General features: G+C 37.2%; 1 protein-coding gene across 3 annotated transcripts in view; it reads left to right on the plus strand.

Moving 5' to 3' along the window:
• ANKS1B (ankyrin repeat and sterile alpha motif domain containing 1B) overlaps window positions 1-24,639 on the plus strand; it is a 1,192,652-nt gene that overhangs the window by 430,538 nt on the left and 737,475 nt on the right. For all 3 annotated transcript variants that reach the window (XM_065888049.1, XM_065888050.1, XM_065888051.1), the window contains exon 10: window positions 10,045-10,210. In XM_065888049.1, coding sequence (XP_065744121.1) covers window positions 10,045-10,210 — 166 coding nt within the window. The remainder of the gene's footprint in view (window positions 1-10,044; window positions 10,211-24,639) is intronic.

Below are 24,639 nucleotides of genomic sequence, written 5' to 3' on the forward strand. Positions count from 1 at the left end.
AACAGCAATGTATTTTCTGGCAGTTCTGGAGGCTAAGAGTCTGAAATTGAGGTGGCGGTAGAGCCAGTTTCTTCTAAGGAGAATGTGTTCCATGCCTTTCTCCTAGCTCTGGTGGTCTGTTGGCAATCTTTGGCATTCCTTGGCTTTGGCAGCATAACTTCAATCGTCACATGCTGTTCTCCCTGTGTACATGTCTGTCTCCAAATTTCCCCTCTTTATAGAGACACCAGTCATTGGATTAGGGGCTAACCCTAAATGACTTCATCTTAATTTAACTGATCATGTCTGCAACACCCTGATCTCCAAATAAGATTACATTCTGGGGGTTAAGACTTTGACATTTGACTTTTGGGGAGACACAGTTGAAACCAAAACATACTCAAAATAACATTCTCAGTACCCACACTGGTTTCTCAGCATTTATCTGGTGAGATTTCTATTGTGGTTTCAAATGTATAATTGACATCTCCATCTTTGAAGTCACCTCATCTTTGATCAAGAGAGTCTTAACTAAGAATCGAGCTCCAGGGGACACTGATTGGTAGCACTTTCCAAAGAGGGGCAATATCCTGACACCACCTACAACTCATATGATTGCCATTTGTAAAATCTGATTACAGCTTTTCTCATTCGTGGCACTAAGAATCAGGCTTCCCTCCAAATACTCCCCACTCCCATTTCATTATTTAACAGAAGCATTCAAAGTAGCACGTGTACATATATTTTTAGAAAGCAAGAGTGATAATCATGCAGTGCACATAAATGGTGCCTTGCAATACCATGCTCTAGGAATAATAATGGCAGTTTACCAATCTCATCTGGTCCCAGGTGAAGGAAAGATTTTAACATGGCAGAAGTCCAAGAGTCAACGCTGTCTAAAGATCTGCTTTCTAAAGGTCTGCTCTAACAATTGACAAATTAGCCTGAAAGAGATTTATATCAATTCACACTTCAAATAAAACTGTATAGAGTACCCATTTTTCCAAACCCTCACCAACACTGTGTATTATCTACAGCAATTTGATCAGGAATGGTATATCATGTGTTGCTTTAATTTACATATGGCTGATTAGAAGTGAGATCAAGCATCTTTTCATACAAGAAATTTTTAGCTGTTTATCATGAACTGCTCCTATCCTTTGCCCACTTTTCTCCTTAGGTTGATGATCTCTTTAATCCCAATTTGTAATTCTCTTTATATAATAAAGATATTATAGCCCTTTGTCACATGTGTCAAAGAATTTTCCCAAATCTGTCATGTTTCTTAATTTTTTTTTTTTGTATTTTAGTGGCTTTATAGAAGTTTCATGTTTGTATGTACTCCAATTCACCAGTCTTTTTCTCTACAGCTCTGATTATGAGTCTGGTTATAGCTCCTTGTCAAAGGCCGTTCCTATTTTAAGATTATTTTACAGGTGTATTTACTTATTATTTAAATATTTATCTGTAATTTATTTTGTTTTAAGAAATGAAGTATTAATACAGTTTTATTATTTCTTTCCAAATGACTAGTCAGTTATCTCATTGGCAATTATTATATAATCCATTGTTTTCCTACTGATTTGAAATACCATCTTTATAATATAATAAATTTTCACAAGCATTGGAGCTTTGTCTTTTTAAATTCTCTCTTCTATTTTATTGCCTTTCAGTTATTGCACCAGAACCATTTATAATTTATTTAAATATCTGATAAATGCTGATCTCCACCCCCTCCATTACTTTTCTCTTTTCAAATTGATACCTAGCTATTGTCAGACATTTATTTTTCCAAATGCACTTTAGGATCACTTGTCAAGATCCAAGATGGGGTGGGAGGGAAACTATTGCAATACTACTGCATTAAATTTAAGACTAAGTGAAAGTGAAAGAATCACTATCTTTAAAATATTGAGTCATATCATAATATAACAAGGTGTATTTTTCCATTGGAGTCCAATTTTAATGTTCCTCTCTCAACCCTTAATAATTTCTGTTGCCTCCCTATGTGTGTTGCTTTCTGCTGGTATTATTGTATTAGTTTCCTATTGTTGCAGTCACCAATGACCACAAACTTAGCAGTTTAAAAAACCCATAACTTTATTATTTTACAGTTCTGAAAGTCCAAAGTGTGTCCCTCTGGGCTAAGTCCAAGGTGTTGATAGGGCTTCATTCCTTTCTGGAGACTCTAGGGGGAGAATCTGTTTTCTTGCCTTTTCTATCTTCTATGAGCTGTGTTCATTCCTTGACTCATGGCTGCCTTACACCTTCAAAGCCAGCAATGGTCAGTCAAGTCTCTTACGTTGCATCAGTCTGACACTGACTCTCCTTCCCTCTTTCATTTATAATGACTGTTGTGATACTGGGCCACCTGGATAATCCAGGATGATCTCCCCATCTCAAGATCCTTAACTTAATACATCTGCAAATCCCCTTTTGCCATGTGACATGATATATTCACAGGTTTGAGGGATTAGGACATGGGCGTCTTTGAGAGGCTATTATTTTGCCTACCATTGTTATCAATTCTCCTTTCCCTAGGGTGGTTTTGTCACTCATTTTTCTCTCCCACTCAAAATCTCTTATTTTCTTATTTTTCTTAATATTCCATATTTATGTTGTAGTCTTCCTTATTTTAATGTCATTGTAAGTCTTCAGGGCATACTTTTCTTGATACTGCAGGACATGTCAGAGCAGCAAGACCACTTCCAAAAGTTTTCACCTACTGTGAATCATTTAGAATTGTGAGTCATCTCTAACTTTGAAAGAGCCATAGCCTACACTCCCTTGCATTAGTATTACTTTTCCCATTATCAGAAAAAGAATTCAGGAAGCAGTGAAAATATGCAGGTAGCTTGTATCATAGTACTAGCATAATAATTCTATTCCCATTGTCTTTTGTACCTAACATCTTCAAACTCATCTAAGTCAAACCACCATCTTCTATTCTTAGGAGATGCTTTGTATTGATCAGACTAGGCTTGAAGACTTTCAGCGGCAGAGAACCTGCTGCTTGCTAAGCAGCCCATTTCATACTGGGAAGCGCTGGTAGTCAGCCTTGTTACCATCTATCTGCACTCTCTATCAATTCTAGTCGTTCTTCTGTTTTTCAAATACTTGTGATATGTGTTTTCCTGCACCTTTTCTTACTCAATCTTTCCCCACATGACATGGGTTTGATACTCAGCACTTTCCTTACCCATGTGCAGAGAAGATAGTCCATTTCGTCTTTGCAGCTCCTCAGATGTAGGCCCCAGTACCAAGCTAAGTGTACCAGGTGTGGTTTGCTGCAGTGCTGGTTAAGCTGCTTCAGTTTCCCCTGTGTGGTTAAGAAATAGCTGTATTAATAGGCAGGTTCACAGAGATGTCTTGTCAAAGTAGTCTAGAAAAGCCTCTAGGTCACCTTATTTCTAATTTAAAAAGCTACATCATTGGTACTATTGAGAAACGACTATGCCCATACCGGGTCCCTGATTGTTGCTAAGGTTTTTCGGTTAATACAATCTTGCACCACTTTCCAAAGGATGGTCAACATCATACAGGTAGCCTGTCTTTTACAAAATTCCTAAACCAGATTATTCCCAATTCTAATTAGCACAGAGGAAGGGGGGGCTGTCACGTTCCCTGGTTTAAATATCATTCTTATATTAAATCAGCCATTGTCACATTATGTCTTTAACTGGTGCGTTACACTCTGACTCATACTGTCAGCTGTAACTCCTGTTTCTTTTTTCATAGTATTGCTAATCTATATACCCACATACTGAATTTTTAAAAGTCATTTCTGTACTGAACCATAGGACCTCATATTTAATTACTAATAAACTTTGACTTGTTAGACTGAGCCCACTCCTGATGATTTTAAACTCTTATAGGAACACAGTGCAAACAAGTGAAAGCATATTATGTAGACTTTTTATTACTAAAGTTTATTTTTCTTGAGGGGCATACTATTAATTTATTCAGTGCTCTCAGTATGCATCTTTTTTTAAGAAGCATTATTTGGTTCACACATTGCACAACTAACTATAACAGGTAGGATAAAAGTGACTAAGTAAGCATCAAAGCTAAACAGTCTCTCAGGGGCTATGAAGTTAGGCAGTATGAAGTTAGGGATCTGTTTAGGATTTGGGGACAAGCCATTAGTCCCTCAGAAAAGAGTTAGCAAAGACCAAGGCAGAGAACACAGTCTTAGGCATACTACCATTATAAAAATTCAAGCACAGAAACAAGTCTGGGATTCAGGAACCAGACATTCAAATAAAGGTAGAGGCCAAATATCAAGAAAAAAGCAAAAGCTGCTAACCAAATTGGAGCCATATTTTGCTAGACTAGGTACAATGGAGCCTTGAAAAGTGAATCACAAACTGTTGGACCTCAATTCTTTTAATCTGTCTGGTCCATTGCCAGGATTTACCATCAAGAGTATTGTGGCAATTAATCTGTGTATCAAAATCCACATTTCTCACAATAAGGAAGAGGGCTTGAAAAGGCTAAGAGGTTGGCAGGGTTAGATACTACCTAGCAATGGGCAGAGTTGCCTCTTTCCCTTAGTTATGGCAATAAAGATCTTGTCATAGTCCTTTTGTCTGGGATACAATAGTATGAAAACTAGATTTGCTGAGATAAGACCTAGGTTGTAGCCCCAAAACGTTCATTAACCAGATGTTGATTAATATTGGACACCTAATAATTCCAAACCTTAGTTTCTGAATGGGGATAATAGTAATATTAGGAGGATTGTTATGAGAGCTAAATGCGAATCATCTGGCTAAATGAAATACTATTTACTTTGCAGACTGTAAAACACTTCATAAGTTGCTATTCTTCTTACAGTGATTTGAATCTGTGATAGGTTTTTTTTTTTTTTTTTTTTTTTTTGCGGTATGTGGGCCTCTCACTGTTGTGGCCTCTCCCGTTGTGGAGCACAGGCTCCAGATGCGCAGGCTCCGCGACACGTGGGATCTTCCTGGACCGGGGCACAAACCCGCGTCCCCTGCATCGGCAGGCGGACTCTCAACCACTGCGCCACCAGGGAAGCCCTGTGATAGTTTTTGAATGACATTATTTCAGATTTCATTAATTCAACAAATGTTTATTAAGTGCATACTATGTGAAAAAGATGATTGTAGTCTTTGCCTCTATGGTTCTTTAATTCTAGATGAGGAATCAGGCCTTAAAATACTGACTGAAATGTTAGCTATTTTATATATTTATTTTTTAGCATATATTCGTTGACTCCTACTATGAACATGGCACTTTGCTAGGTACTAGACAAGCAGGTCTTTAGTTATTAACCCCATTTAACTTATAGATTAATGGGATTATGTTTAACCTTTAGTTTATTCTTCCAGATCTTGTTATTTTAATGAGTTTACTACCTGGATCATTAATGCATTTAATGAAATCATTCAGCATGGAAATTCTGAGATATTATGAAAGACCATGTTAACTGTTTAAAAAGAATCAGTAGGTACTATGACTAGAACATTTTATGATTCTGTCATCAAATACAGTTATAATGAAAGGAAATGAATTTATTTTGACCTGACTTACTCTTAGTAACTCATGCTTGTGTTTGAAAGTGAATTAATTGGGAGAGGAGCAAGACTAGAGGCAAGGAGACCAGTTTGGAAGTTGTTTAGCAGTTCAAGTGAGATACAATGGTGACCTGGACCAGGGTTGTAGTGGCGGTAGAGAGAAATGAATGTGTTTGAGATACCTAATTCAGTGTTATATATGGGACTTGGGGAATGAGTGGGCATGATGTTGAGATAATGATTTAAGGAGAAATTGACAAAAATGTTTAAAGATGTTTTTTGAAAAATAAACATGAGGATAATCATCAGTGCTTTGATAAGGATGAATATGAGGAGAGACATAGCCTACCAGATAGTAAAATTAATTTTAAGGCTTTAGTAATCAAAGCAGTATGATTGTGGTATAGAATAGACTGACATATGGAACAATTAGAAAATCCAGAAACAGATTCAGTTATATGTAAGCATATGGTATATAACTATTGTCACAGGAATTCCATTTCAAAAGAACTAGTTGAGCATGTAAACAAAGATATATGCACAAGAGTGTTCCCTTAAAAGAAAAACATTAAAATTTCAGTATGATAAGATTGACTAAATAAATTATGACTGTGCATGTACTGGGACTTAAATTCATCATGTAGACATGTATTTGTCATTGAAACTTGTTCAGAATACATTACTAGAGGTAAATACCAAATCAGAAAACATTACATATAATATCTTTATATATTTATACTTAATATCTTTATGTAAGACTTACAGAAAATCTCTTAAACTTTTATCCTTCTTGGGGTGGGAAAACGCAATGCCCTCCTTAAGATTTCTGTAGAATCTACAAGGCATCCAATCTCAATTCTCATGATCACCTCTTGCTATAACTTCCTATTTGTGTAGAACTTTTGATTCCATTCATTTTTCACATCTTGTGTCTATTCTTGATTCTCTGTCCCATGACTACTGGAATAGGTAATGTACCCTGGTTACTTGTATGAATGTACTTTGTACAGGAATATCCATAGCAACATTTTTCTTAATAACAAAACATCTGGGAAATGTTTAAAGGTCCGTTGTTGGGAGAATGTGTAAGTGAATTTGTGGTATGCCTATATGATGGACTCCTGCATCACACTGAAAATAAATGAAAGTCAGAAGCATAATATTGATTGAAAAAAGTCACAGAAGAGCAAGAGCATTTATATTATATATATGAAATTCAAAAGCATACAGTACGAAACCATTTATTCTTTATTGATACTTACATACATAAATAAATTTTAACAGCAATCCAGGGAATTATAAACACAACGTTCAGAACAAGATTTAGCCCTGGTTGCCAAGGGAAGGGGTGGGAATGGAAAGGGGAGCATGGGATGGGAGGGGCAGATCTCAGTGGTAATGATCAGTCTCTTAAACATGGACACACGTGGATATATTTTATTATTTTATAATCTCATATATCCTCTTTCAAGGGATACTTGTCAGGTATTTCGTTGAATGCCCTGCTTTTTTGGTAATATAAAATATTTGGTTACAAAGGTACGGCTTTGCTATCTTTGTTTTACTATCTCCTCCTTGCTATCTTTGTTTTACTATCTCCTTCCCTTGGGGCCCTCACTTTCCATAAGGAAGCCATGTGCGTACTATAGACTTCTACGCCAATGAGAAATGATGGCACTCCCTTAAGAAGCAGAAGAGAGTGTACTTCATTATTGTTTAAAATAGTTGGTCTTTCCTTTGCACACACCACATGTCTACACACAGGAAGCCATCTGGGAGAATATACACCAAAATGTTACTGTTAGTTATCTGAGCATGCTGGGTTTTCATGTGATATTTTTTCTCTTTCTTTATAGTTTCTAATATTTCTCTAATAAATATATATACTTAATATACTAACTCACCCTGTGTGGTTAAATTTCAAAGTAGTTTTCAAGGCCTTTAAAATCCTCATAATTCTTTATAAACATCGTAAAAGTCCAACTTAATCAAATTCATGAAGAATGGGTTGTTCTGATTAATTTTAGGATGAACTAGGGTTTAAGCTGGAGACTCTTCTTTCATAGGCTCCTTACAATCTTACTGTAATCTCATTTTTTTCACTTTTGATATGTAAAGCAGTAAACAATCATTAAAAAAAAAAGAGTAAAGTAATTTACATCTTTAAAAGGCATTATCCTTTTCCTAATTGGTATTCAGATTTGTTTGAAAGGACATTAGAGACTGTTCAGTTGATCAAAATATTTACTGAGGACCCATTATGTGGCAGGAGTTATATTAGATTCTGGGGATAGAGTGGTGAACAAGAGAAATTCCAGCTTTCATGGAGTTTACAGTCACCTGGTGTGTTTTATACATAATTTTATCAATAGATAGTTCTGTGTAAACATTTCCACTTAATGAGGAGTTCTGTTGCTTTCTAGTGCTATTTTTAGCTAATTATTATATCAGTGCATTTTTTTAATATTTATCTTTTATTTTATTTTATTTTTTAATTTATTTATTTACTTTTGGCTACATTGGGTCTTCGTTGCTGCGTGTGGGCTTTCTCTATTTGCGGCGAGCAGGGGCTGCTCTTTGTTGCATGCGCAGGCTGGGCTTCTCATTGCGGTGGCTTCTCTTGTTGCGGAGCACAGGCTCTAGGTGCGCGGGCTTCAGTAGTTGTGGCATGCGGACTCTAGAGCACAGACTCAGTAGTTGTGGCGCATGGGCTTAGTTACTCTGCGGCATGTGGGATCTTCCTGGACCAGGGTTCGAACCTGTGTCCCCTGCATTGGCAGGTGGATTCTTAACAACTGCACCACCAGGGAAGCCCTGTCAGTGCATTTTTATTTTAGAAGATAAGCAATATTGTTAATTCACAGAAAGCTATTTTTTGTGTTGCCCCAAATTTGCCCTCCTTGACTAATAAACATTGCTCTTTGTTCTACTTTTAAGAACTTTAGAATAAATCTACCACAACAACTTATCCCCTTCCCCACTTTGTGGGATAGCTCTTGAAGGACAGACTTTCAAATATGTTGAGAAAACTATTATGCAGCTATAAGGCTTCTCTGGGATAGAACACTGCAGTTCCTTTCATCATTTCTTCTGTGACATGGTTTTTAGATCACATACCATCCTGATTGCTTTCCTCTGGACGCTTTCAACTTTGTCACCCTTTGTTGTTAAAAATAAATTACTCCCAATTTCCTGCTTTCAATAGAGTAGAGTGAACATAATTGACTCTTTGATGTGTGAGGGTCTGGTATAGTCTGAAAGCAATTACACTGACCTTGAATACTTATTCTGCTATACTGTAAGTATCATTATAGAAAAAAATAGGAGCTTGTACTAAATCTTTACCAACCCATGGATATATCTTAGAAGATTTTTTGAAAGTGAGTTAATTTTTCTTCTTATTTGTTTTTTTCTTTTGATAGTGAAGTATGGTTTATAAAGATAACAAATATCAAAAGTAAAACATGATTAATTGTGAAATTCACCATGCAGATAATCTGTTTTTCTTCTCTAGTGAACTTTCTGAGGGCAAGGATTATGTCTTATTTGTTTTTTTAAATCTCCAGCAGTTAGCACAGTCCTAGATGTATATGATAGATGCCCAATAAATATTTGCTGACCATTAATGCCTTATATAAGAAATAAAGATCTTGTAAAATGAAACAAATTCCAGTTTTTAGAATATATTGAAGAATCAGTAATATAAAATTGGACCTTAATTTTATCCTAACCTGAAAAGAGTAACCTTAGTATATTAGTTAGCAGTATTCACCACAGAAGTGTGTTGGGTGGGAACGCATTTACTTCTAAGTGACTGAAAACCCAATTAGCAATGACTCAAACAATCAGAACTTTAATATTTGCTTAAGAAGCCTGAAGAAACTGGTCCTGGGGCTATTTGAGCAGCTCAGTGATACCATCTAGGTCCCAGGCTTTTTTACCCTTCTGTTGCCTTTCTTGGCCTGTTAGCTTTTTGAGGTAAGAGGCTTACTGCCTATGGTTACAACATGCCTGCCCCCTCCAGACATCAAGGCTGCATGCAGAGAGAGGAAACCAAGGAAAGCCAAGGCTCTTAAAAAGCCTCTTTACATGTCTTTTCTTTGAAGAAAAATATTTTTCCAGAAGCCTCCCAGCAAATTTCCCCTTATATCTAACTGGCCAAAACCTGAGTCATATCTCTAGGAAGCAAGCAAAGGAGTAAAGTTGTGGGAATGACTGTGGATTAGTTAAACAACAGTTTATGCCACAAGTAGAAAATACACATGTATTACAAAACGATCTCATGACAGGAGATCAGGACCTCCCCTGATAACGTCAGGGGAACCAAATTATAAAGACCCTTCTAAAAAGATCACTGATAATATTGGGGTTACACTGTTGCATAACTTATTCAAACAGATGAACCATCACCTGTCAATCACTTTTAGAAGAACTGACGAACCTTATTGTTTTTTCTAGTTTTTATAAATTAAACAGGCTGTGTCTTTATCACAAAGCTATTTTTATTTTTTCTCCTTCCTTTCAGGAGTCCTATCCAAAGAAGAGGAATTACACTATGGAAATTGTACCATCTGCTTCTCTGGATACATTTCCTTCAGAAAATGAGAATTTTCTATGTGATCTCATGGACACAGCAGTTACAAAGAAACCTTGCTCCTTAGAAATTGCAAGGGTCCCTTCTCCAAGAACTGGTAATATTTCTTACTGACATTTGGACCAATTCAATTTATATGCCTGCATATGTGAAGATGTGTCATTAATATTTAGATTTCCCACAATATTTAAAAAATGAAAGTGCCCCGATATAGTCACAATGATTTTTACTTTTATTTTTTTGCATTTTGAAGTGAGTCCAGGTAAGTTAGAGCATTTTTGATGTGAAGTCTCTTAACTTCTTGACAAGACCCTCATGGAGATGGTTCTGTCATGGTGAAGACACTGAAACATTTTAACAGTGAAAAACCTTCTAGGTCAGGTACAAAACATTGGGTCCTTTAGAGTTCATAGCAAATTTGGTAGCAAGAGTCTTTCAATATACTTTCCTGCATCCTATCTGCTTACAGGTTATCAAAGCATACTCAGCTACTTTGTGTATTTTATCTCTTTTGTGGTATTTTCAGATCCATTGTTTTATTTTTTGCATTATAAACTGGTGAGCAAGGCAAACAAATATTATGCCTATTTTACTGATAAGGAGATTGGAGCTAAGTGTCTTATTTAAGATCTATACATTGGGGGCCCTTTGCTTGAACATGAGTTTTTGACTACCATCATGTTTGCATTCTGTTCCTTTGCCACTGCCTCTAAGAAAGAATGCGCAGTAGTTAACATGAAAGCTAATGAGGGAGGAAACCTTCAAGTGGGTGGTCAGCATATTCAAAGCTGCAAAGAAGTTGGTAGGAGAAGTTCTGAGGAGAGGCTATTTTTTTTTTTTTTTTTTTTTGGTTTGATAATCCAATTGCTGCCTATCTTTGAATAGTAAGTTTAAGAAGTGATGTGATAAAACCAGATTTCTGAAAGTTAGCAGTGAGACACTCGGAAATGCAAAATAAGGAAATGGGAGTGGAGAATACAGGTTACCCTTTGAAGAGGATTAGAAGAAGAGATATGATGCTAACATGAAAAGAAAGTGGTATGAAGGAGAAATGGATAGTTTAGTTTAGGATAAGTAAGACTTGGTCAGGTTTACAAGTTGGAGGAATTTGCTGGTGGAGAGCAAGAGATTGAAGACAAAGAGTAAATAGAGAGAACTGAATAGGTAGAAATTAAGACTGAGCTAGTCTAAGAAAACACAGACATTGCTTCTCTCAGAGAGAAGAGAAGATAGAACATTATGAATACAAGGAAAATAGGTACTTCCATATGGGTTCAATTTCTGAGTACTGTAAAAAGTTATTGACTGAAAAGAAGAGCTAGATGTTGAGAAGGGTTAAAGTAAAATTCAGAAATACCATTCTAAGTAATAGGCTATGGTATTTTATAGAAGTGAACAAGTAGATTTTTGAGAAGCATTGAGGCCAGGGTGTTATATGAATCATAAGCATGCAGAAAGAATATTTTAGGATGAGGTAAGAGCATAATCATGAAAATAGTTTACTGAGCAGTTACTGTGTGCCAGATACTATTATAAGTGCTTTATATACATTATTTCACATAATCCTTACAATGCTGTAAGGTAATAATGCCATTATTCCCAATTCACAGTGAGGAAAGTGAGGCACCAAAATATTAGGTAACCTCCCAAGGTTATATGTTAACAGCGGATGGTTCTGGGACTTGAACTTGTGTTGTCCACTTGTACTCTTAAATACTGTCTATGTTAGTTAATGCTGCTGCATTATATTAGGAGATAAAGTGGAATAGAAAGTGTGAACCAAGTACTGAAATCAGCAAGAAATGTGGAGATATGCCTGGAAGTCCACATATGATAACAATAAAATCAGAAAAAGTATGTTATAATAGGATGGCATAATCATCAGATGAGCAGCAGATTTCGGATGAAGGTAGAATAGTGAGTGATTCAGAAGCAATCATGGAGAGTGAAGACAGTGCTGAGAGATGATAAGAATGTGAGTTGAATGAAAGATCTTCTGTAGGAGAGGTCACAGGGGAAAATAGTGGGGAAATCAGGGGCAAAGCTCAGTTAATGTAGGAAAATGGACGGTATATATGTATGAAAATTTAAAAGAGCCTTAATTAGGGAATGGGGGTAAGGGTGTTAAGTTAGGGTTGGTGGAAGCAGGAATGAAAGCATTGTGTATTCATTAAACAATCAAAAACGAATTGAGTTCCTTCACATGCCAGGCATTGCTTTGCATGCTGAGGATACAGGGATGAAAAAGACATGGACCCGGGTAACAAGGCTAATAGGCTAATAGGAGAAAAACTCTCCTGCTGAAAACCAATAAACGTGCTGGATAAAAATACAGAAAAGGAAAACTTAAAAGCATCAAAAAGGTGACAGGAAGATTATGTAAAGCGAATAACATTTAAATTAGGAACTTCTTTTTATCAGTATATTAGTAAGAAATAATCAGTCAGTACATTGGTGAAGGTGGGAAGCCAGTGGAGCATTAAAGCCACTTTTGTCCTGAGGGAATTTGCTGAACCTGCTGTTGAACTTTGGTGCTCAAGTCTTCTATGGATTTGTGTGCAGAAAACAAATCTCTGTGCCTGCTCAGCATGAGGATTCTAACAGGAAATCCTTCCTCCATAGAGCTAGGAGTACAGGGGCTACACCCTCACAGTCATCAGAAGTAGTCCTGCCTCATAACCTTCATTCTGAGGAGACTGCAAGGTCTGAAAAGATGATTTGTTGTGAGCAGAACAAGGGGAGAAATTCCTGAGGAGCTGTAACCATGAGCTGGTCCTCACACAGGTTTGCACCCAAAACGTATCATCCATGTGGTCTAAAAAACATCAGTCCATGAATTTAGTTTAAAGTAATACCCTCAGTCATCAAGCAGAAGCAAATGTAAACGTCTAGAGAGGAATGTATTATCTTCCTAGGCCCCAAATAATTCCTATAAATACTTTTGCAATTAAAATGATCAGTTTACAAAGATTAAGCCTAAAAGAAAAAGATCCCCAAACAAGAATCAACAGAAATAAGAACGAACAGATACACACCTGAAAGACTTCAAATACTGGAATTATCAGATACAGACTATAAAATGACCATGCTATTACAAATAAAAGATAAGCTTGAAGGTATTTTGAGGAATATAAGATGGCAGATATTTTTGCTGTCACTTTTGGAAAATATAATCCTCTACAGTCTGCCCTCTGGTCACAATGATTTATATCCTTTTCCTATCCAAATTACACTCATTTTTTCCTTCAGGATTCCCAAACATCAGCTCGTTACTGCATGAACTCCCAGACTAGGTTCAGGCATGTGTGAGTCGTCCTGGTGCAGTTCTTATGGTATAGGTCCTTGACTACCTTTGCTCTTGGCAATGATGACCTGTGAACTAAAGAGACAAGTTACCAGTCTCCTGTCCCATAACATATAAGAGTGGGAAAGGCATAGGAAAACCACAATTGACACTCCCATTCAAACACAGGGAAAATAGGGCATGCAGCCATCACTAGTCTGTGGGAATTCTGAATCTAATCAAGCACAGTTACTTGATTAAGGCTTAGTACAATGGAGTAGTGATTGGTTTCTGTGGCTCTCGGTTCCACCCTCCAAGTCATTCTTCTTTTTCCATAAAAAGTAAACCATGTTTACAGCTGAGTATCTTTCTCACTTACTTACTGTCTATAGAATATTAGGGGTCAAAAGACCTCTTTTCATTTTTTATTATCTCTTTTCATTTTATATTACAGAGATAATCTACTGATCTACTTTCTTTTAAAACTTTGTGGACTTCCTGTGTTTCAATTTATACTCCATTAGACAAAAAATTATATTTCAGATAAGTTTTTCTCTGCCTTGTGCTATTTATAAGAATTCTGTGAGACAATGTCCTTGAGGTTCTTAGGAACCCTGTTATTAAACAAGGAGGATCTATGAGGCATGCCCTTAAATCCTTAGACGGTCTTTTGTCTGGCTTAAAGTTTCTACGTGGCACTACCTGAGATCTTTCTTAGGTCTTAACATATGATCTTGTATCTCACCCACATTTGGTCATTGGCCTTATTTCTTTGAGGATTGTTTGCCATTTGGAGCAGCTAGAAATGAGAAACCCGTTTTGGTTTTGTACCCAGAAATTTCTGGCCTCTTTGTATTTAGTGGGTCATTCTTTAGTTCCTCTCTCTACTGGCATGTTATCGTGGGCAGCCAGATGAAGCTGGGTTGACTTTAAATATTCTGCCTGGAAATCTCTTCAGCTAGATCATAGAGTTCATTTGGTTCAGTTTCTTTTCTCAGTGTTATTGCAGAAGTCAATGTCACCAAACTTTCCTCTACTTTATAAATGACTCCCTGCCTTTAGGTTCCAATTATTACATTTGCTGTCCTATTTAAGCCTTCAGCAACAGCTTTCTCATAGCTTTTTAGACTTCCACGAATCCTCTCCTTGGCCTTTAGCCTTTCACAAGCACTCATTTTGAGGCTCTTCCAGCTTTTGCCTGCTGCCTCATTCACAAAATTAGTGCCATGTATTTTAAATTTTTATTGTGGCAGCACCCTGTTTTCAAGTATTAGAATCTGTTCTGCTTATTGATTGCTATATAACAAACCACCTCAACACTTAATGTTTGAGCATTTATTTTGCTTATAAATCTGCATTTCGGGAAGGGCTTGGCAGGGATAGCGTCTTTCTGCCCCAAGTGGTATCAACTGGGGCAACTTGACTGGGGGCTGGAGGATCTCTTCTCAAGACCGATCCTTACTCATATGGCTGGAATGGCCTACTTGGACTTCAGCATGGTATGTAAAAGTGTTCCAAGAGGAAGTATCCTAAGAGAACGAGGCAGAAGCTATGTTACTCTTTATAACTTAGCTTCAGAAGGCAACATCGCTTCCATTGTAGACAAGAGCCTGCATATATTTAACTGGAGGGAATTTAATTCCCCTTCCCCTTTATGGAAAAGTGTTATCTAAGTCATATCGTAAAAAGATATTCTTACAGATACATTTGGAAAATATAAACTTCAACAGTGCCTGCATTGTTCGTTGTTATTGTTGTTTTCTAAGTGGGATAAGAGTTAATTTGCATGGGTACATAATTTTCCCCAATTGTGTTCAATCATTTGGATTCAGTATAAAAGAAACCAATTTGCTCAGCTGACCCAGGCTTAATTTATAATGATTGGTGGTCTTTGTACTTTGGGCTGTGATTGTGAATCCTAGGGGTGAGGGAGTCCAGAATTAAAAATGGGAGAATTTTTTTTTAATGATAGGAATACGGATGAATATGAGAGTCAGAGCAGTTTCTGTTCCAGTTCTAGATGGAACCTTATCAAGTGAACCTCACAAAATTCCCCTCCATAAACAACATAGCAGGTAGAAGGGAGCATCAATATAACTGTCATCTGGCTGGATGAGGAAACAGTTCACGTCTTTTCCTTCTGTTGATTCCATTAACCTGTACCTTAGGTTTTGCCTGGATCCAGTTACTTCCAAGTCTCTCATTCTGCTATGCTTAGCTTTGCCTTCTTAGGACCAACTAATTAAGCTCATGAACTTAGGGGAAGTTACGGACTTCTCTTAGAGTTACTGATGTTTTCCCTTTGTTACTAAGTCCCTTATTATCTAAAGGTAGGACTTCTAGAAGAGAAGACCTCTCTTGATGCACATGAGTCATTTGGAGGCCCTCAGACTGAACTGGGTAGGTAACTACCTACAGTTCCTCACTTAATAAACATTTATTGAGTGCCTCTGGTGTTCTAGATCTCATGCTGCATGTTTCAGAAGAAACAGAGTGAAAGGTAAACGTTCTGATATTTAGGAGCTTAGAAGTGTTAAAATTAAGGGTAATAAGTTCAGTGAGAGAGGTGAGCATAAGGTGTTCCAGGAGAGTAGAACAGGAGGTAGTGCCTGATCTGAGCCTCAAAGAAGGAAGAGTTAGATGAATGAATGGGAAATATATGGCTCTCTAGGCCAAGGAATAGTGTGTACAGAAATTCAGATGTGTGGAAGAACATACTGCATTCACAGACTATGCCCAATATAGCATGGTTAGAGCATAGAATGAGACTAGGGAAAAATGCATAAAAGAAGAAGTGACATGCTGAAGGTTGGATAGCAGAGTCAAACCACTGACAGACTTTAAGGAGGGACATGATAGATTTTTGTGTTTTAGAACGGTCTCTCAGGAAACAGTGTGGGGGATAGATTGAACAAAGGCTAGAGGCAGGAGGATTAATTAGGAGATCAATGTGCAGTCTCAGCAGAAAATGATGATGGCCAGGAGAAAGCCAATGCCAACGAAGAGGGGGAAGCGGGAACAAAGCTGAGAGGTATGTAGGAGTGAAGCTCATCCCTTCTCCCCGTGGGATTCTGCCATTTGGAAAATAGTAGCCAAGGGAACTAAAGAATTATATCTTAGGGTATGTATTCTACAGTTTTTGGTTAACTGTGCAGGATAACTTGGCTCAGTTTTACAAACAAAATGAGGATTTCTACACATACAGGAACTGCATTCTGAAGCTTTTCCTGGAAAGAAAGAAAGACAGTGAGGAATAGAGAGAGACAAAGATAGAGATGGAGAGAGTGGAGGGAATGACCATTTCTTTAGAGGGACGGTGATAAGTTGATTTGTGCCCCCATCCCCCCCACCATAAGGGTATATTGGAACCCTTAGTACTCCTAGGACCTCAGAATGTGGTCCTTATTTGCAGAATTGGAGACAGGATCTTTATAGAGATCATCAAGTTAAAATGAAGTCTTTAGGTGGGCTGTAATCCAACATGACTCATAAAAAGGAAGACACAGAGACGTGCAAAGAGGGAAGACAGTGTGAAGAGACATGGGGAGAAGATGGCCATGTAAAAGCCAAGGAGCGAGGCCTGGAACAGATCCTTTCTTCACAACCCTCAGGAAGAACTAGTTCTGCCAACACCTTGATTTTGGACTTCCAGCCTCTAGAACTGTGAGAAAATACATTTCTGTTGTTTTAAACACCAGGTTAGTAGCAGCCTGAAGAAAGAAATACAGGGGCTATAACTGAGCACACAAACTCAATACCTAGATGGGAGAGGTGAATTAGGGTGTTGGGGTCTACAGGGGCAGATCATGCCCGGACTTGCTTGTCTCAGAGGCTGTGCAGCCTGAGGGTCTTGGCTGTAACTGCCATTGTCATTCATGGGTATGGAATATGTATTTTTCTCAGAAAATCAGTTAAGTATGGATGTTAGTTCCCTCTCTGTGGTCTCTTTTACTTATTAACTAGATGAGCTAGTACAAAACAGGTCTCATCCTGACCACAAGAAAAAATTTTTTGTCATATCAACTGGTTTAATTTAAATACGAAAGCAACTTATTAGTAAATCTATATTCAACAAGATTTTACAATTAAACCAGAAAATGAAGCATACTCCTGCAAGGAGCATTTTACTCATGCCTCAGTGACTACAGATTTATATGGAATAAAGAATAATATTGCTCTAGTACTAGGCTCATTAAATAAAAATGAACAGAAGTCCAGTCCTTGCTTGGTAAATTTTCTAAGACTCATGTTTACTCAGTATTGAATCATATTTATTTCCCTTATTGCATTGAGCAAAGTACCTTACATAATCGTAGTGGTGACTCAGTTACATAAATGAATGAATCATTAAATGAGTGAATGAATGAATGAATATCACCCTTAAAATAAAATGGCTATGATAGCAGAAAAATCCCTTATGAAATAGTCAGGTGCCATCAAAGATAGTGTTTTCTTATCTGCCTTTCATTACACAGGGGAATTTTTCCATTTTATGGTTACTAGGCAACCTGTTATTTTGAATCACTTAGTACGGGCTTTGCTTACTATGGATGCTCAATAAATCCATTTTGATTAATGAGTAATTTACAGCAACACCAGTGAAGACTGTTCCAATCCTGTTGGATAAAAATAAATGATCTCTGATAAAAAGGACACAATCAATAGTACCATGCCAGGATAGTGTGGGTCTCGGTTACCTTTATTCAATTTGCTAATGTGCTCACTGAACTATGGTCAACCTGAAACAAAAATGTCATGTGGTGAATAATCCTCCACACCTCACTACACCTCCCCCAGTATCCTAAAATAGGTAGTAGTGTGAGGGTGGTTCTGTAACTTATTTATACCAAAATATTTTTTGAAATGGTGAAGCTTTCTTAATTCTAATGCCAAATTTTTGAAATTAAAAGAATTCAGACTGGACTAGGGCAAATGTTTATCTCTGCTAAGCAAGTGGGTAGTGTCAACATGAGTTCTGTGGGTATGTTTAACTCATTTAAGATAGCAAACTATTTTTAAGCCCCTTGAAAGCATTCTTTAGCTTACAAACACTGGCCTTGCTGATAAGAACCATTTTTATCAAACAGCAATTATTTATTTGCCATTGTCTCTGTGCTCAGTGCTGTCTTAGCTATTTATTAAGGCAGATCTCTGCGTGGTAAATTTGTAACCCAGTGTTAGTTTATAGAAGGGCAAAGAGAGAAAACTAGGGCAGCAGTACCTGCAGTGAAATCCTGGTAAATTAACCATTCTTTCATCCATATGGACAGTTAACTAATTTGAAAATGTAGTCATCTCAGTTCGATCAAATTGGGGGAAGTTTGTTTTATTTGGAAAACAACGTCCTAAACAAAAAGAACATTATCGCTTTTTTTCCTCAAACCAATTCTACTTGTTCTATACATGAATAACATGAATCATAGACTCATAAGATTTCTAAAAATACAGTGAACTCTTATTAAAGTGATTATGTGGGGGATATAAGCTTTTTCTGATGTCATATATGGTATCCTGTGGAACAGAGATTCTCTGCAATGTCAGAATATGTATAATAATGAGGTAAACATTCATTAATTCATAAATTCATGCTCACCAAATTCAAGCAGGCCCTCCATACTACATCTGTCCACTCTTCCTTTACTCTCCTCAAACCTCAGATACTTTATCCTACCTTGTCTCTTATTCTCAGCAGATGACCTCATATTTTAATTAATAAAGAAAATTGGAGCAACAAGGACCTAATGTATGGCACAGGGAACTGTATTCAATATCTTGTAATAGCCTATAATGGAAAAGAATATGAAAAAAATATATATATATGTACGCATAACTGAATCACTTTGCTATACACCTGCATCTAACACAACACTGTAAATTAACTAAACTTCAAAAAAAATGGTTAAAAAAAAAAGAAAATCAGAGCCATCAGGTGGAAGTTTAACGTCCTCCACCAAGTCTACAAGTACAACTGCCCCTGTACCTTCTCCTGCTTATTCCTCCTGTTTAAAATACAGGGTATTTTTCTCATGCTATGTATGGAAGGTCAGCTCCAACCTCTGTGCTCCATGTCTCTACCTTCCCAGGAATCTGACCCTTTCATTCACTCCTTCTCTCTCCTGTGGTTTTCGTTGTTGTTCTTTAAAAATTTATTTATTTTATTTGTTTATTTTTGGCTGCGTTGCGTCTTGGTTGCTGTGCGCGGGCTTTCTCTAGTTGCGGCAAGCGGGGGCTACTCTTCATTGTGGTGTGCAGGCTTCTCATTGTGGTGGCTTCTCACGTTGCAGAGCAATGGCTCTAGGCACGTGGGCTTCAGTAGTTGTGGCACACGGGCTCAGTAGTTGTGGCTCCCGGGCTCAGTAGTTGTGGCTCACGGGCTCAGTAGTTGTGGCTCATGGGCTCTAGAGTGCAGGCTCAGTAGTTGTGGCGCACAGGCTTAGTTGCTCCATGGCATGCGGGATCTTCCCGGACCAGGGCTCGAACCCGTGTCCCCTGCATTGGCAGGCAGGTTCTTAACCACTGTGCCGCCAGGGAAACCCTCCTGTGTTTTTAATTGTCCTTCTTCCCTGGGCCATGCACAGTAACATTTAAGTCTGTTTAAGTCTTTTTTTTTTTTTGTGGTACGCGGGCCTCTCACTGTTGTGGCCTCTCCCGTTGTGGAGCACAGGCTCCAGACGCGCAGGCTCAGCGGCCATGGCTCACGGGCCCAGCCGCTCCGCGGCATGTGGGATCTTCCCGGACCGGGGCACGAACCCATGTCCCCTGCATCGGCAGGCAGACTCTCAATCACTGTGCCACCAGGGAAGCCCTGTTTAAGTCTTTTTCATTTGAAAAACAATAACGAACAAAAGAAACAACTAATAATGAAAGCGACAAATAAAGAACTAAAAAGTTCCCTGATCCCACTTGATTCCTCAGCTGCTATTCTTCTCTCTATCCCCTTCACATTCTTAGTATGTTCATTTTCTTCCTTACCTTTCACTTCTCAGCCCACCTTGTCAGGTTTCCAGTCCTCACTGCTCTGTTGAAAGGTGCTTTCTAGGAGGCCAGTGCCTCATCCATTAGGCTACTGGGGCTGACGAAAGGTGCTTTCTAAAGGTACCAATGACCTTGATGTCACAAAATCTAAAGGACATGTCTCAAACCTCATTTTTCTTAACCTCTCAGCAGCGTTTCACAGGTTAGTGACACCTCCATCTTGACATCTTTTCTTCCCTTTGCTGTCCAAGGGAGATTTTCATCTTATGCTGTTCTCTCTCTATATTGACAGCCGATATTTTTCTGCAAGGTTCTAAAAGTTGGGAGTTCCTCAAGGCTCAAAGTCCTTCCTTTTCTATTTACTTTTCCCTCTTCCTAAGTGATCTCATCCATAGTATGGCTTCTGTTACAGTCAACATGCTGAAGACTCCCAACTATTTCTGGTCTAGACCACTTCCTCTCAATTCCAGCCTCATCCATCCATCCATTCATCCATCTGTCCATCTATTGAATGTCTCCACTTATATGTCTCAAAAATACCTTGACCCCAAAATTACACTTATGTCTTTCCTTCCAAACTTGCTCTTCATGCGCGGTTCCTTCTCTTAGTAAATGACTTAATCATTCATCTGATTGCAGAAGGCTGTGTGTCATTCTTTCCATCTGCATCTTCGTTAGCTTCCATATTCAATCAGTCACCAAGTCTTGTGGTTTTTAACTGGAATAGGTTGTAGGGTGAGGGTAATTCTGTAACTTACTGTTGATCCCTAACTACTTCTCAAATCTATCTGCTTCTCTTAATCTCTACCATCACCAATTACTCTTCTGGATTATTTTAATAATAAAATATCATTTGCCTATTTGCCTTCCTTGAATTTATTATTCACGTTGCAGCCAAATCTGAGTGCATCACTCCTCTCTTAGTGACATGCCACTGCTCTTAGAAAGATGACCCAAATCCCTAGTAAGGTTCAAAAGGCCCTGAATAAGGTGATATATTTTCTTCCTTTTCATTTCACACAATGTCCTCATGTCACACCAGTCTCTACCTTTCCAACTGGCCCTCTTTAGTTCCTTTTAGTTCTTTAATAGGGGCAGCTCCTTTCTATCTGTGGGCCTTCACATGCCTGAAGCAATGTCTGTTTCTACTGTCCCTTTTCCTTCTCCTTCTCCCAAGTAAATAACTTGTATTATTATTCAGGGAAACCACCTTTGTGGGAACCCACACATACCTGTGCCCCAGACTAAGTATGTATATGGATGCCTCTGTTTTCTACTTTTTTAGCACCTTCTAATTTTATTTTCCTTTAGACCCCTTAGTTGTTTTTATTTTTATTTATTTATTTTTTTTGCAGTACGTGGGCCTCTCACTGTTGTGGCCTCTCCTGTTGCAGAGCACAGGCTCTGGACGCGCAGGCTCAGTGGCCATGGCTCACGGGCCAAGCCACTCTGCGGCATGTGGGATCTTTCCGGACCGGGGAATGAACCCGTGTCCCCTGCATCGGCAGGTGGACTCTCAACCATTGTGCCACCAGGGAAGCCCTAGACCCCTTAGTTTTGATTGCGATTATGTAATTATTTTGGGGCTACTTATTGTAATATCTGTTTTAGTTTTTTGTCTTGTAGAGTTTACAATCTTGCCTGTTCTCCAATTGCAACCCTAGTTTCTAGCAAAATCGCTGCCACATAAAAGGCACTCAGTAAATATTAATGAAAAAATAATAATAGCTAATGTTATTGACTACTTATTTTATGCATATTAACTTATTTAATCTTAAGCTATGTATGAAGTAAGTAGTTTTATCATTACTATTTTGCAGAAAGGAAAACAAGGCACAGAAAAGCTTGGAGCTTTTTAGAAAATGGCAGTGCTGGACTTTGCATACAGGATATTTTACTCTAGAGATCATATTCTTAACCGCATTCACAGTTCATTAATTATTTATTTAGTTAAACACGTGATTTTGAGTTGTTTTTTTTTTTTTTTTGATTTGCAGGATAAATCTTGAATTTTTCCTTTCAGTAGAAAGAGTTGGAAACTTGTTTAGTGGTTTGTGATAGAGCTATATTGTGCCCATCTGTGAAGTGGTACTGAGGAAGGTTCTAATCAGTCTAAAATAAGTGGATGAATTAGAGACAACCCCAAAGTCAAAACAAGTGAATGCCTAAGTAATAATGATAAAAGGATAAAATCATTAAAAATAATGTTTTCAAATAATATCTACTTACTCAAATTTTTATAATGGTACATAGTTGCCCCTGAATAAATAGCTGTTGAATGAATGAATGTCTATTTACCATTTGATACAAATTTGGTTGCAAACTAATATTATGTGTATGTGCATGGAAAAGAAAAAGACCAGGAAGATATCATAGTCATTTTACTATCTCTAGATGCTAGGATAACATGTAATTTTAATTTTTTTCATACCCTTTTTTATTGTCCAAACTTCCTACAGTTAACACATACTGTTTTTATAATTAGAAAATTAAAAATAGCTTAATCATCTAGAAAGTTAAAGTAGCTCATGTCAAAACAATTCCCATTTATCTAGTTAATGTTAAATATGTAGGTGATTTCCATCTTTGATGAAAGAAAGTTGAATAGGCTAAGGATGGATACTGTCTATAAAATACTGAAACTTCCTTGCAATAAACCTTTATCTGTTAAAGATTGGTTTTTAACCTATGGTTTTGCTCATATTCAGAATATTTTAATTTAGATTATCTTGTTTGGTGGACTGGTTGAACACTTGACGAGAGTTATTCTCAATGCTTGTAAAAGAGAAAATATTATTATAGCTCATGGGAATTTACAATTGTGCAGTTTCAATCCACTCTGATGATTAAGCTGTTATTTCATGGACTCCCTTATTAATGTTCTGTTTAGCAGCTTCTACATATAGCATTAAGTTGGAAATAACATTATACTAAAATTATAGTCTTAAAGAAATCTTGTATAATGCTTATAGTCTTATATTTAAAATCTTTTTTTTTTCTCCCTATACTGTCTAGACATGTCAAATTCATCTACTGGCAAGCTCACTAATTCATTTTATAGTCTTTTCCATAGAGGCTGTGTTATTAATGTAATATTACACTAAGACTGCTTGTTCTCTCTTTAGGGACTCCTACACTCCTAATTAAGTAACATTAGCAAAATTAACTGCCACCCAACTACAGTCACATTATACATTTAAAAAGTAACCATTTTACATTAATATATTTTATGCTAGATTTTATCCAATATATTACATTTTACATTTGTATTACAATACATAAATCTGAGAAACTCATAATAAATTGTTTTGTTTTTCTGTTGGTCTCTCAGAAGTAATTGATAACAAATGGAAAAGACAGAAATAGCTTCTTCTTTTGTATTACTTTTGGGTATTGACAGACTAAGTTTGAATAGTTAAGAGTAGAGAGTTAAAAGTAATTTTATTTAATCTCAGTCAAGAATTAATGCACTAAAAATTTCCAGGTCTATCATTTCATTATGTTTATCATCATATCTCCTATTGCAGTAGAGGAAACTGCATCAAAACAGATGAATAATTTGTTGAAAGAGATGAGAATTCACTGTGACTGTCAGCGTGTTTATTATTCATAGCTCTTCCCCAGTGCTGCAAAGCACTGTTTAGAACTGTCTATTTTTGTAAGATTCATTCATTTATTTATTCATTTGTTCCACAACTATTTATTGAGAACTTACTATTTTCCAGGTCCTTAGGTGTATGAGACATGAAGAAAAAGAAAACATATTAGACATGAAATAATAGGAGAGGTTTTATCTATAATATATTGCTAAATAAAAGCTCAAAGTATTCTAGATACTGGGAGTCAAAAGGACTCAAATAGACCATTATTGCATCCAGAGTTATATATTTTACTGCCAGAGTTGGCCACATTCATTCTCTGTAGGAGATCCTATTCTGTTCTTTATACACAGAACCCAGAGAAGAAACTGCAGGTGCCATTTAATCACATAGGCTTTCTATGCTTTTAATTTCTATAGAACCATTCAATTCATTACCAAATAGTCATCTAGTGTCTCTCACCTGTGAATAGAGGAAATGAAATGAGAATAATGGAATGCTAAAACCTGTGCCACAAACAAGTCAAGAGAAGTGAACTAGCTAGCATTTCTTTCCATAGAAAATTGAAAAGTACTAAGCAGACATTGTCCAAGGCAAGAATGAGGTTCCTGGATCATCATATCAGGTGAAGCATACTTTGATTACTGTAACTGAGTGTGGAAAAATGTG

This window comes from Phocoena phocoena, chromosome 11 (genome assembly GCF_963924675.1).
Source record: "Phocoena phocoena chromosome 11, mPhoPho1.1, whole genome shotgun sequence".
Lineage (NCBI taxonomy): Eukaryota > Metazoa > Chordata > Mammalia > Artiodactyla > Phocoenidae > Phocoena > Phocoena phocoena.